We start from the raw sequence: 15247 nt of genomic DNA on the forward strand, positions 1-15247 counted from the left end.
CACTAATAATGGTCACAGACATATAAATCTTAGTTAAAAGTGGTCAAAACTTCGAAACCCAGTATCAAAAACACATCTTATTAAAATAAAGTAAAATCTTCTATTGCTAAATAAAATAACATTAGCTCTGGGCATTTTTTGGCATGGAATATTCTATGTAAAATCTATTTAATTCATTGATTAAAGTTTTTGTCTTGTTCTAAGTGATTTTTGAAATTTCTGGTTATCTTTTGCAGGAGCGTGAAACTCATTACACAGCAGAAGTGTTTGTTTGCTCACACATTTCTATTCTGATACACTCTAAGCAAATTATGCTTGGTTTCTTAACGCTACACTGGTAATTTATATTGCAATTACTGCTTGAAAGACATGTAGAATTTGAAATCAATATTACTCCAAAAGAAAGTCATCAGGATGGGGAGATTTGGGGTGGTGTAGATGGGGATGTTTTAGGCAATCGTGGTATTCTTCATTCTCTGGGCATTCCCATGAATTCCATGAGGACCTCTGCTCATGTGTTTCCATGAATATATGCAAAGCCTATGAACAACTAGCCAAAAACTGGGAACAGTCCAATATTTTTCAATGGGTGGATGGTTAAACAAATTATGGTACTAGGTGATATTACTCAGCAACAAATTGATCCATGCAACAATGTGGATGGACTTTGAGTTATGTGGAATAAAAAAGCCAATCCCCAAAGGTTACACATTATGTGATTCCATTTACATGACATCCTTGAAACAACAAAATTATAAAGCTGGAGAAAAGTTTAGGGATCGGGAGATGGGGTGGACAGTAGGTGTGACTAAAAGGAATAGCACCAGGGAGATTTGTGGTGATGGCTACATAAAGCTTACATGTGACAAAACCGCATTGAACTACACACACATACACACGCACACATGTAAGTGCACCTACAACCCATAGAATCCGAATAAGCTCGGTTGATGGCACCAATATAAATTCTCTGGTTTTGGTATTGTATTAGGGTTATGCAAGATGTCCACACTGAGGGAGGGTGAAGGGTGCATGGACCTCCCTGTCCATTTCTTTGGAACTTCCTATGAGTATTTCAAAATTAAAAGTTTTAGGGGTGCCTGGCTGGCTCAGTCCAGGGGTCATGAGTTGGAGCCCCACATTGGGGGTAGAGATTACCTAAATAAATAAACTTAAAAAAAAAAGTTTTAAAGTAGACAGGATAGTACAATGAACCTCCATTTACCTATCCCATGCACCTACAATTATCAACTTATGGCCAATCCTGTTTCATTGGGATCTCCCACACTTACTTCTCCCTGATACTTTTCTGCTGCAGTTCCCAGGCATCATATCATTTTATCTATAAATATTTCAATAAAGTGAGAACCTTTATTTTTATACATAATCATGATTCTATGAATAATTTTAGTGTGATAGGCATCTAATTCCTACATATTTTGCTTTCTTAATCCAACAGGGTTCATTACCTCAATTCATTATAGAATTATTTCCTATTTTTCTTTGCAGTTTTTTCTTTTACATCCTTTTTTCCTTTCTTATCTTTTGGAGAATTCTTTCCCTTCTTTAGCAATTTTTGCAGTTCTTCAAATCTCCCCAATCCTTTCCGGACCATTATTCCACGCCACCATGCCTGAATCTGAAAACAAGATAAACCCAAACAGCATTAGCTGGTATCACTTAGGACTGGGGAAGGTTATCTCTTCATTCTGGTATGTAGTTTTAAAGATGTGAAGAATGGAATATCATTAGAACTCTACACCTTATTTTCTCTCTCAATTGGCCAATCATCCTGGCAAATGTAAAAAATAAAAATAAAAATAAATCAGTGCTTTTATGTCCCAGGCACTGCTGTAGACATTTAGGGAACAGCAGTTAAATGCCAACGTCCCAGACCTCACATTGCAGCGAGAAGAGACAAACACAGGGATGTACGATTTGATAGATGGTAGTAAATGCCACGGAGACAATAGTGCACAGTAAGGGGAATCAGGAGAGCCTGCATCTGCCCTCCCTCTCATCACTGGACTGCTGGGCTTCTACCTACAGCCAGCCCCCACTCCTTCCGAGATCCTATTCCCTCCCACCTACTCAGAAACATCCCTGCCCTAGTGGTAGGCTCTGAACCTCCCGGTGCCTCCCCACTTCTCTCCGAATAAAAGCTCAAGTCCTTACAATGGGCTTACAAGGCCCTATCTGATCTGCTCACTTCCTCTTGACCGCACGGACCTCTTTGCTCCTTCGCTCACTCTGCTCCAGCTGTGCGGGCCTGCTCACAGTCGGACACACCAAGCACAACCCCAGCTCCAGGCCTTTGCTTTTGCCGCTGTTTCTGCCTGGAATGCTCTTCCCAATATTCAGATGGTTTACCTTCCAGTTCTTCAAGTATTTGCTTAATTGGCACGGCTGTGGACTGAACTGTCTCCCCTCATCCCCAACTCATATTAAAAGCCCTAACCCCCAGTGTGATTGTCTTTGGAGATGGGCCCTTGGGAGGTAATTAGGCTTGGATGTGCTCAGGAAGGTAGGGTCTTCATGATGGGATTAGTGCTCTTATAAGAGACCCCAGACAACTTACTCTCCTCTCTATCTTGTGAGGGCACAGCAAGAAGACAGCCACGTGCGAGGCAGAAAGAGAGCTCTCACCAGAGACCGACCATGCTGGCACCCTAATCCTGGACCTCTTGTCTCTAGCACTGTGAGAAAATTTCTGTTGTTTGAGCCACCCAGTCTATGGTATAGTGTTATGGAAGCCAGAGCTGACTAAGCCAGTCATTTTTCCAATGAGGCCAACCTGACCATCTCATTTAAGTCGAACCCCCCCAACCCCCCCAACACACACACACACACACACACACGACTCCTGGGCATCTCAGTTCCCCTTAGCTTGAACTTTTTTCCAATGCCACTTATCACTTTCTAACAGACTATATAATTTTATGTTTTATATTTCATGTTTTTATTTCCATCATACTAGACTTTAAGCAATATGAGGATAGAAAAATTTGTTTTGTTCACTGATGTACTTCTAGTGCCTACAGCAGTGCCTGGCACATAGCAGAAGCTCAGTAAGGATTTGCTGAATGAATGAACAAATGAATGAATGAGGTGGGTGGGGGATGCTGTTTCATATAACGTGGATCAAGGGCAGGTATGAGGATATTTGAGCAGGGACTGAACTAGGTGAGGGCTGGAGTCTTGTCCATATCCGGGGGAAGCATCTCTGGGCAGAGGGAGAAGCAGGCTTGGACTTTGGGAAAACACCAAAGACCCGTTTGTGACGTGAAAATGGGATGGAGGAGATGGGGAGTGAGAGCAGCCTCACAGGAGTTCGGGTGGTGCTTTTCCAGGGGAACAGTACCGTCCCCTAGAGGCATTCTAGACTTTCGGGGCTTTTTGTTGTCTTGAGGTTTAGCAGTCTTCAATTGTGGGACGTGCGCCCTAGTGCACAAAGACTTTCCCAGGGTGTGCGTGCTTGCATAGTTTGGAGGCAATCCATTTCCAGAGCTTCAGCTTCCACATGCACCCCTTGCTACAATGTATCTGCCGAGGAACACAACTGCTGGTTCTCCTTCCCGCCTCTGCTTCACGACTGACCCTCTGGCAGGCCTCTCAGCCACCTGAATCTGACTCCGGTGTGTTGCCCTAGACTCCAAAACCCTCTGGGACACCGCAAATACAATACAAAATAGTAGTATCGAAAAAATAAGACGAACAAACAACAACAACATAAAACAGACTCTTAAATACAGAGAACTGTTGGTTGCGGGGCGGGGGGGGGTAGTTGGGTGGTGGGATGAGTAGAATAGGTGAAGGAATGAAGAGGTACAAACTTCCAGTTATAAAGTAAGTCATGGAGATGAAAAGTACAGCATAAGGGAACATAGTCAATAATATTGTAATAATGTCGTATGGTGACAGATGGGGACTACACTTGGGGTGAGCACTGTGTAATGCATAGAATTGTCAATATGTTGTGCACCTGAAACTAACATAAAATTGTATGTCGATTATATATCAATAATAAAAGACTAGCAGTATTGATGTTGGCCCTACGGATTAGGCAACCAATTCTTTTGTAAGGCAAGTGGTTCCCAGCTCTTTGCCTTCAAGAAAATTGAAAGAAGACCAGTTGATTTGCCAGCCATGAGCCCGCTATCTGGTTTTTGGGGATATAAATCTGGAAGAAGTTCAGAGAAGTGTGAAGCATTACCATTTAAAACAAAATAATATAAGCACACACACACAAAGGCTTCTTCCATTCTTGTCAACTTATCTGTGTCAACAAGGTTTCTCAGTGCTTCATCTGTAAAATGAAAAGTAGAAATAGAACCAATGTCAACCCTAGCAATAAGTAACATTTATGCAGGGATATATAAACTATGGGGGAAAGTCTCTCATTTGTGTATGTATTTTCCCCAAGTCCTTTAGGTCAAATAATTAAACACCAAAATTTGTAATGGATTTTATAGTGGTTTGGTCAATTTTATACCACTAATAATTGTAATATGACTTAATCCAGGACATTAAAAACCCTATGGTCACAGAAAAAAATTTTAATTTTAAAACTTAACTTGTATAAATATTTGTGTTGCCTGAAAATATGAAAGGTGATCTATAAATTACTTAAAATTATATACATTAAGCTCAATTCATAGGGGAAAGTGAAATAGAAATACATGTTCAAGAAGAAAAAGAAAGGATATAAAATTTCTGCTGGGCGCCTGGGTGGCTCAGTCGGTAAGCGTCTGCCTTCGGCTCGGGTCATGATCCTGGAGTCCCGGGATCGAGTCCCGCATCGGGCTCCCTGCTCGGCAGGGAGCCTGCTTCTCCCTCTCCCGCTCCCCCCTCTCATGTGTTCTCTCTCTCATTCTTTCTCTCAAATAAAAATAAAATAAAATCTTAAAAAAAAAAAAATTCTGCCTATGGTTGGCTCAAGTCCGACTGGTGATATCAGCTCAGGTCACCATCTCATGGGTTGTGAGACTGAGCCCACCCATGGGCTCTGCATTCAGCATGGAGTCTGCTTAAGTGATTCTTTCTCCCTCTTCCTCTGCCCCTCCCCGACTCAGCTACACACACACACACACACACACACACACACACACGCACACACACACACACTCTCTCTCTCTCTCTCTCTCAATCTCAAATAAATAAATCCTAAAAAAAAAATTTCTGGGGCGCCTCAGTGGCTCAGTCGTTAAGCTTCTGCCTTCGGCTCAGGTCATGATCCCAGGGTCCTGGGATCGAGCCCCGCATCGGGCTCCCTGCTCCGCGGGAAGCCTGCTTCTCCCTCCCCCACTCCCCCTGCTTGTGTTCCTGCTCTCACTATCTCTCTCTGTCAAATAAATAAAATCTTAAACAAACAAAAAATTCTGCCTATAAAATAAGAGCTTGCTCAAGTATTTTGTAAGTTGATATGACTGACATATCAAATCATAATGGTATTTAGATTCCACTGAGTGTGTTTAAAATACTGAACTAAGAGCTCTATTTTAAGATGTCAATATTTAAAAGTCACTGAAAAGTAAATCTTTTGCAATAATTTAAACTTAGTGGCAAAAGAATTTAAATACCAATTTCAAAATGTGCAAGAGTGTACATGGTTTTTCAAAATACTTTTAGGAAGTATCCAAAAAATATTATTTTCATTCTTCCAATGTAGCCACTCTTGAGTATATACATATTAAAATAAATATTTTAATATAAATTACTTTCCTTTCTCCTTTGTGTTGCAGCTAAGGCATTATTTTCATTTGTTAAAATGATGGGTTTTGGTAGGTTATATTATGTGAGTTTAATTTCAGAAGAGTAAAGAAGGTATCACATACTATTTATCATAAAAGAGAGGATATTAGGTTTGATATGGTTGAGGGCCATTGACAGAAGAGGGTCTTGCAAAGCAAAGACTCACTCTTGCTTCAGGTGAAAAAGAGAATCATGGATTTCAGTAGAGTAGTGATAAGATCCCCCCTGTATTTTAACAGCACTGGTCTGACTGCTGAGTGGAAAGTATACTGTAAGGGGAGCAGGTGTGGAAACAGGGATACTAGTTGGAGGACTAGGGTGGTCGTGAGGGGCTTGGACCACCTGCATAAAGAATATTGAATCCTGACTGAAATGGACACAGGCCTGGCCTGGACTGGCCTGTCTGGGGTATCCTATTATCTCCATGGGCTAGGTGGGCAAGGAGGAGATGACAAGGTTCTTTGCTGCCCCTCCCTTTTAAGGCTCTTTGCCCTTTGATGCTATTCGTGGCAGAGCAGAACTCTGGTCTCTACAGCCTTGCTCCATAAATACTTTCATTCCTAATTTTTCAGCCTTATCTTAGTGACTTTGTGAACATAAGCTTTCCAGTCCAGTGAACAGTCCAAGAATTTTAGACTGCTTTGGGATTGGAAGTTTGGGTTTCTTTTGCCTGTTTGTTGTCTTCTTAACTGACAAAGAGCTGAAGAACGAAAATGCAAAAACGCTAAGATGATGTTCAAAGACCCTCTTGCTTAATTCTGAGGTTAAAAAGGAAATAAGAGGGTCTACTCTCGACAAGGACAAGGTATAGATGTGTAAAGAGCTACCCCAGAATAGTCTGTAATATGTTTACCCCTGGCCCTTCTCCAAAGCAACTGTGAATGTGCTAGCCAGAATTTTTGCTGATTTTACCTTTGTTGCCATTATCTTCATGTTTCTTTTTTTCTTAAAGTCCGCCCATATAGCCTGGATGCTTTCAGTACGCACTTCTTTTGGGGGGTCATCCAGGGGGTTGTCCATCAGTGTCAAAACTTTTAGATTCACCAGACTATCTAAATTCTCTGGAAGACAGGTGATCAAGTTGTCTTCAAGCAGTAATTCTTTCAAAGCTGAAACAATTTGTTTTTAATGATAGATTTATCTTAAGAAGAAGCAAAGTTAGCATTCTTCAGTCCAGTGACTTTGAAATGTGTGTCTCCTGCTGTGTCATGTAATAAAAAACACAGGTTTAAGGAGGCAAACCAAGTTCTCTTCCTTATAACAATTCAAAGGTGTGGGAGCCAGTGTATATAAGGATTAGAGACAGAAAAGTAGTACACACGGAAAAAAATCTGACAATGTTTCAGTCCTTCAGTGACCAAGGACAGGATAAAAACGGATGGTCAGGAGCATTACTAAGGAGTACTGCATGCCCACCCTCACATCTATGGCAAAAATCACTTTTTTATTTGGTCCCACTGAAAGGTCAGCAAAAGGCTGTTACATGGATGGACAGATTGACACAGGTACGAATAAAGAATGGTTTAGCCTAGTGTAAAATGTTTGGGTGTTTAAATATGGATCATATATGATTCTTCATGCCAATCATACAGCTCCAAAAGTCCTCCCTTGCTGATTTCACGACTCTGGGTCAACACTTTTCCTTTTATTGAAGTGACTTAGTGACCTAATGCAAATTTGCTGCAGGACCCCAACTCCAAATTCTGGCATATAGTAGGTAGGCAGTAAAGTATGATTAGTGGTAAAATGACCGTGTGGATGAATGCTAATTTTCTTAGCAGGTCCTATTTACTCCTCTATTCAGTTCCAAATAAACAATCTAACTGCCTTTGTGAAGTTCTTAGCTGTCCTAATCAAGCACCTGGCCTTCCCTGTCTCACCAGTGAGGTCTGCAAGGAGGTGATGGGCTAGGGCTACGCTCTCTAAACATTGAGATTGGTCTTCAGTGAATCAAGGAAATGGGAAACGCTTCATCATGGGAAATGCTGACCTCACGCTTCACTAGGCTGAGCATCTACTAAGATCCCTCACCTTGTGCTTGGCAAATGGAATCTGGAAGTTGCTTAAGCCGGTTGTGGCGGCAGTCAAGAATTTCCAGGTTAGGCATTGATCCCAAGGAGGTGGGCAGGTACTCCAAATAGTTGTTCTCTATATACAGCTCTTTAAGACTCTGCAAAACATGACAGTAGACCATAATGATCCTTGCATTGATAAAAGAATTAAAATAACCAGAATCACTGGTGAGTTCCCATACTCTTTCAATGGGGGATACTATGCATTGGGATCAAGGGAAAAACATACTTATTTAAAGAACCATCATCAAACATAAAATTATTTTTGGGTAAAACCATTAGACATGGTTCCCATCTATGCAGGGAAAAGAAAACATGGGAATCTAGTGTTTGTTTCACATGAACTTTATGGAAAAATAATTGTGATAATTTAACTATATATATCATTTGCTCCCTTTCAATAGCTAATTATCCGCAGCAGTTGATATAGAACTGAAATCGCATCAAGTATCAACCTAACGTTGCCCAGGTTTGAGGTAACCAAAATGTGCAGATAACAAGTTAGATATTTTCAAATCCGCTGAGGAAAAATGTAGTGTTTGCATCTGACCCAAAGACTTCAGAGAGTGTCACATGGCCTGTCAAGGAGCCAGATGATGAGAAGGGTTCTGAACACAGGGCAAAGCACTGGAGAATCAGGAACCGGACCTTTGAGTCACAGGTAAGAAGGACCCATGCTACATATGCTGTTGCTCAGTTCCACGACTTGGGGGGCGAGGGGGGGGTGTCGCGGCCGTATCTACTTTATCGTTAGTAAGAGTGCAGTACCACAAACATGGAAAAAATCTCAGTTCTTCATGCATACATTGAGACGTATGGGTATGGCTAGTTTGAATGAAGTTATCTTGTTGCTTTGCTAGGATTTAGCACAGGGCTGTGGACCCATCTCCATAGGAACCTGGGACAATGTTAAATATACCCTGATTTGCCTGCCATCATGCAGGGAGGGAGGTCACCTTGCCCCATCCAAAATGCAGGCTCCTAGCCATGTCACCTGTATGATACTTTAACTTCAAAATAGTACAATTTTCAGGGGCCTCTTACAAAAAGGTAGAGATCGAATGGAAAGCAGAATGACTCAATTTCTGTAAATAAAACATGCCAAACCACACAGTGGAAAGGAGTATGGCATGGCATAGCCTCTTGGCTATGTTCTTTGAGGATGGATCCAGGGGCTCAGGAAAACAATGTTAGAATTACCGCTTGTTTGGGGTTGGAAATCTAGTATGGATGATTCCACAGGCAGCCTACAGGGACACCACCATGTTTTCTCAGTATCAACCAACTTAAGGAATCAGTGGGCACGTACTTCTTTGCCTACTCGTTTGGAGAAGCTTACCTGTAGTTTACTAATGTGTTCTGGCAAAGAGGTGAACTTGGCTCCCTGATCTTGCCCAATGTATAATTTCTCTAAAGACTCTAAAGAAAGGATTTCTTCTGGAAATGAAAGGAACTGATTTCCTGTTAATCCAAGCATCTTCAGCTTTGAAAGTGAACCGAAGTCTGAGGGTAACTAGAAGTATTCCAAAAAGATAAGTTTCAGGTCAAGGTTATTTTAAACCGTAAGATAATAAATGGGGTTTTTAGTTTTGAGGCCAATTGATAAACATAAAGTAGAGCAATTTAGCAATTCCTACTGGTGAAAAGTTGGCACACATGTTTGCATATAGAGTATTTATATTTGTAGATCTAAAGTCTGGAGTCCCATTCTTTCCCCAAGCCTCTCTGCTCTTCACTTTTAGGCACTGCTTTAAATAGAAGCAATTTTTAACCTACGTTATTGGACATTTTTGAACTGTAGTGTAGCAAATGCTTGACAAAACCGAAAAAGTACTTTTTTAGTGTAATATTGCAACTATAATATTAATAAGTTCAGTTATTGGAACTGATCAATTTAGGAGCATGACCTCTCACCCTGAAAGGCTTTAGGTCAGCAATTTAGAGACTTCAGTTGAATTTTCAGTTGGGGGTACCTGGGTGGCTTAGTTGGTTAAGTGTCTGCCTTCAGCTCAGGTCATGATCCCAGAGTCTTGGGATCCCATGTCATGCTCTCTGCTTAGTGCAGAGTCTGCTTCTCCCTCCCACTTTGCCTCTCCCCCTGCTCCTCCTCCTCTCTCTCTCACTCTTTCTCTCTCAAATAAATAAAATCTTAAAATCTCAGTTGGAAGAAAACAGTGAAGACTACTCTGATTTTTATCTTATCATATTCTGCCCTCCAATGAACACCAAGGCTTATGTGCCCTTTGTAGGTATTGGGTAGCCATTTCCCAGACTCCCAGACTGTCAGGCTTAGGAGGCCTTAGAAAGGTTATCTATTCTAGTCCTTTAATAGGATGGTTGAATATATTCCACAGCTAGCCATCCAGCATACATTTAAACACCACCTCCTGGAATGAAAAGCTCATTACTTGGATGGAGACCTCTAATCATCAGATTTCCTTCTTCTGTCAAGTCAAAATTTGTGTCACTATTATGTTCACCTATTGGTCTCTTTCTAGCCCTCTAGAACCACATGGAAAAATCTCATTCTTAAAATGTGTGACAGTCTCCCTATTGTTTATGTTACAGAGACACCTATTTTCTTATAGAAAAAAAAAAAGCCCAGCTATATATCTCTAGAGCTTCTTAACTCACTTTGAACGACCTTCCTTTATCTGGCTTTATTCCTAACAGGGAAATCATTCCCCACAGTTGCCTGTCCTAATCCCGGGCTTCTCCTCCACCCATTTCTCTCTTCTTCATGAGAATGGTTACAGTTCAACTCAGCCTGATCTCTCCATAAATGGGGGGATAGATAAATAATTGGGGAGTAGGTCAAAAGAAAGCCCCTTAGAGGGATAACATAACAGTAAGTCTCACACACCTGCAATCTTGCGTAAGATATTTTTCTCTTCATTGTGTAGGGTGAGGGCTCATTTTCCTAAAAATGCTATAAAATGTGTATAGTTTTATTTATTTTTTTTAATCAGAGGAAGTCAATCTCCAGAGAAACTGATGTTTAAGCTTTCCTTCTTGGCTATTTCAAAATTCTTCATCAGGCACTTAGATCCCTTTAATACAAAGCATCTGCATCAGTGCAGTCCAAAATAATAGGAAAGGGTTTTTCAATCTAACCCCTTCATTATAATCTAGTAATGTCCCTCTTACTGCTGTTCAGTTAGCTCATAGGTTTAGCTTTTCTTTTTCAAAGCACATTGAATGTTTAAATATTTTTTTTTCAGGATATTCAAGATCCAATAATTAATCCCATTACAGTCACATTAAAGTAGCAGGAATAAATCTGGAGGTAGAGAAAACCTACAGAGCATCGAATGAGGACAATCATTATGGATGCTCTAACTGAGCTTTAGTCATTTGAGGTTGAGTTGTCCCTTAACAGAAATGTACCATACAAATAAAATCCATCTAGATACACACTGAAAGTCAGCTACTTTTGCATCCACCTAGGCAAGAAAAAGCTACTGGCCAGGCTCCAAAAGCCAGAAACCCATCAGGTAAGTCTTTCGGGTAGGAGAGGTAAGGAGCTGGCTTAAAAACCATGTGTCATTATACAGAGAGATGCACTGGGAAGTTACTGGAGGGATTAGCATAATAGGAAATGAGAGAAGAAGACAAAAAAACACAGAAATACCTTCATACGAACTGAAGAATAACAAGCAATGGTACATAGAGATTTTCACATTCAACATAATGATACTGAACATGTCCACATTTCAGCACAGCTTGATTTGTGGTAAAACCTGGTATTGGATGAGGCTTATTTCTATTAATGCACCATCTGTGTGTGATTCCCTCCTCTATTCTGATCTCTGAAAAAGTCTCACAGGAAAGGATTACGTATCATTCAAGACTCAGTAGGAATTAAGTCAATATGTTATTCTTCCCAAGGGCACTTTATATTTTGAGACTTTCACTCCCAGTGTAGAACTGGACAGACTTTGTCCACCGTAAAAGGAATTTCTTACCTCAATGGTGGAATAGCTGGGGGGTTGGGCAGAGGGCCTCTGATAAACCTCTGAAATCCTCCAGTGGAGATCAAGCCCTAGATTCTCTTCCTAAATCCTAAATTACCAGCAGAATGGTTACTTCCTGAAAAGCAGTTTTAAAACTATAGCGACTAGGAAAAACAACAGCACCCCCCATGAAGTTCTAAATGAAAAATCGAGTAAGAGATTAAACAAAAACAAAAACACCCCTAACAAACCTTTAAGGCCTAGGACTAGTATAAAGTATGGTGAGCACAGGAGATCCGAGTCCATGGCCAGGAAAAGCAGACCTATTATTAGATAACAGTCGTGGATTTCCAAATCTCCTGATTTCTCCCTCTACATTTGTAACAGAACTAACTGTTCTTTTTAACTTTCAAATATTAAAAATAAAGAGGGGCGCCTGGGTGGCTCAGTCGGTAAGCGTCTGCCTTCGGCTCAGGTCATGATCCCAGGGTCCTGGGATTGAGCCCCGCATCGGGCTCCTTGCTCAGCGGGGAGCCTGCTTCTCCCTCTCCCATTCCCCCTGCTTGTGTTCCCTCTCTCACTGTGTCTCTCTCTATAAATCTTTAAAAAAAAATAAACAAACACATGTGTATGCACCACCCAAACCATTTGTTAATAAACAAAATGAAATTTGTGTCAACTCTACTCAAATAAAAGGAATTTTCAAATCAATAAAATGAAATGCTGCAGTTAAAACTGAGCTTCCCCGGTGACCCCCTCCTCATTTCCTTCACTTCCTTCCTCTTCCCACAGGCAGCCACTATTAAGAATTGAGCGAGTGTTTTCCTAGTTCATATGTTTTATACTTTTATTACATATATACATATCCACAAAATAGGTGTTGTGTGTGTATGTATACAGTTTTGTGTAAGAATTTATAGTGTCAGGTTCTGCAATTTAGTGTTTTCCTTTTTAATAAATATCACAATTTTGAGGTCTATCTGCCCAGGCACACAGTGCTCTAGTTCAGTTAAATTATTGTAGGGTTTTTTAATTTTATGAATATAGCACCATCTGTTTGCTCATCGCTCTACTGACATTTGGGTTGTCTCCCATACTTCCTGACTGTCAATAGCACTATGATGAACATTTTTGCACACGCCACCCTGCACACATGGGACAGAGTTTCTTTAGGGACTGCTTTTGCAGTTCACCAGAGTGGAACATTAAGGCCTGAGGTTGTAGGTGTCAGGAAAAACCCCTGCCGTGTGAGGAACCCCCATTAGGAGGTGGTCTCGGTTCAGAATACAGACTCTGGGGCCCAGGCGCTCTGGGTTGGAACACGGCTCCGGCTCGTACAGGGGTGTGGCCTCGGCAAGTCAGTTAAGCTCCCCGTGCCTCGCTTTCCCCATGTATCACTGAGGATAATAGCACCCACAACAAAATGAGGACATCAACACCAGCTCAGGGGCAGGAAAAGCCCTTGTGGAAGCACCGTGACAGCCAGGAAAGGAACCAGTACCTGCCATATCTTATTATCATCCAGCGCCAGGATTTCCAGGTTCTTCAGCGCACCGATCTCCGACGGACAGCGCTCCAGATGGTTCTGGCTGAGGTCCAGGAAGCGCAAGTTGGCCAACCGCCGGAAGGAGCGCCGCAGCCCCCGCAGGCCGGTGTCGCGGAGGTAGAGCAGGTGCATGGAGGGCCACTTGCAGAGGAGGCGCGGCACCTTCTCCAGGTGGTTGCCGCTCAGCCCGATCTCCGTCATCCCCGTTAGCTCGGCTAGGGTGTGCGGGATCGAGTGGAGGCGGTTGTGGGACAAATCCAGCACCGACAGTTTGCTGCAGTGGCCCAGCGACTCGGGGAGAACGGGCAGGCTGTTAGAAGCGACAAAGAACTTCTGCAGCCTCGTCAGGCTCCCAATCTCTTCTGGGATGACAGTTAGTTTGTTCTCATCCAGGTCAATGATCTCCAGGTTGTAGAGAACACAGAGCTCCGCAGGAAAGACTTCAAATTGGTTTTGCTTCAGGTAGATCTCCCTCAGTTTGGTCTGATTCACTATTTCCCTGGGCAGAGACTTCAGGTTGTTGCCGGTCAGCCCGAGCAGCTCGAGGTGGTGCAGGAGTTTGCAGATGGCGATGTGGATCTCGGCCAGGCCGGTGTGGTAGAGGCGCAGCTCGCGCAGCGTGCGCAGGCCGCTCAGGACCGGAAGGGACGAGGGCAGCAGCGGGTTGTGGCTCAGGTCCAGGCCCTCCAAGCTGCTCAGCTTGCCCAGCTCCGGGCACAGCTCGGTCAGCTTGTTCTTGTTCAGGTAGAGGATCCGGGCGTTCTTTAAATGCTCAATCCCTTGGGGGATTGCTTCAAGCTGGTTGTTTTCCAGATGCGCTTCTTCTAAGTCTTCTAATTCTAAGATCTCTGAGGGAATGGTAGTCAAGTTCTGATGAGAAGCATCAATGAAAAATGTTCTACCAGAGGCCTGTTGTGGATCACCTTTCTGATGAATTCTAGATGCACATCCTATTGATTTTATGATGTCATTTGACATTGTGTTGATGGAAAGTTCAAGTATTCAAAATCTGAAATATTGGGAAAAGAAAAAAAATCTGTTTACTTGCCGTGAGATTCCATATTCTTAAGAGAGATAAAATTTAAGCTTAGTTGATTGAATCTAGGGCTTGACATTCTAACAGGGCATGAAATGTAGGTTTTTGTGTTTTGTGTTGGGAGATGAATTCAAGTATAGACTCCTCCTAACAGATTGACTTATGTGAAAAGAAAAAAGATTGTCTAATTTCAATTTTTTAAAAAATCCCTATCTTGATTCTATTTCCAGGTAGAATGGAGAAGATAGCCAAAGATCGCTCTTACCATAAACACTGAGAGAACACTAGGAAAAAATAATATTTTAAAATATTGCATTTTTTTTCTTGAAGCCACCAGAGAGTTGTGGATGTAAAGAAGGCCGAAAGAATTAAATTCTAGAGATGGACTCTTTCCTAAGTAAGTAGAGACCAGTGGGCACTTTGATGCCCGGTGGCATTTTTCAACTTTGGGGACCGGCAGGAAGAGAAGCCAGCCTTCCATATGCACAAGCAAAGGAACTTCTGAGACAAGGAGAAACCAGCCAAACTTTTTAAAGCCATGTATGGATTAGCATGGAAGGGCCTCAAATGCAGAGCCGGTCCTCCCCCGCTAGACTGGGGCTGACTCAGTGGCCTAGGAAAAGTTGCAGGCTAGGTGAAAGAGCAGAGAGACCTCGTGGTCTTAGATCCCTAAGCCTGGCTGGGGGTAGGGGCTTAAATCCCTAGGCAAGATAATCTGAAATTGCCTCGAATTGAAATGAACTACAGCAGCAACCTAGAAAGAAATTAAATGAGAAGTAAATCATGTCCATGGATTAGAACACTCAGTGTTAAGAGGTTAATATATTCCCTAAATTGATCTTTTGTTTCAGTACAATCTCAATCAAAATCTCAGTAGGCTTTTTCTTTT

At 42.0% G+C, this 15247-nt stretch overlaps 1 protein-coding gene across 1 annotated transcript; it reads right to left on the reverse strand.

Annotated features, from left to right (window-relative positions):
* Positions 1-173: 173 nt before the first annotated feature.
* Positions 174-14300, reverse strand: LRRIQ4 (leucine rich repeats and IQ motif containing 4). The gene is made up of 6 exons (XM_021702637.1): positions 13278-14300; positions 9163-9336; positions 7783-7921; positions 6664-6860; positions 1523-1639; positions 174-227 (listed from the first exon to the last, which is right to left on the reverse strand). The coding sequence occupies exons 1-6, from the start codon at positions 14298-14300 to the stop codon at positions 174-176; spliced, it is 1704 nt and encodes a 567-aa protein (XP_021558312.1).
* Positions 14301-15247: the final 947 nt, after the last annotated feature.

This window comes from Neomonachus schauinslandi, chromosome 1 (genome assembly GCF_002201575.2).
Source record: "Neomonachus schauinslandi chromosome 1, ASM220157v2, whole genome shotgun sequence".
Lineage (NCBI taxonomy): Eukaryota > Metazoa > Chordata > Mammalia > Carnivora > Phocidae > Neomonachus > Neomonachus schauinslandi.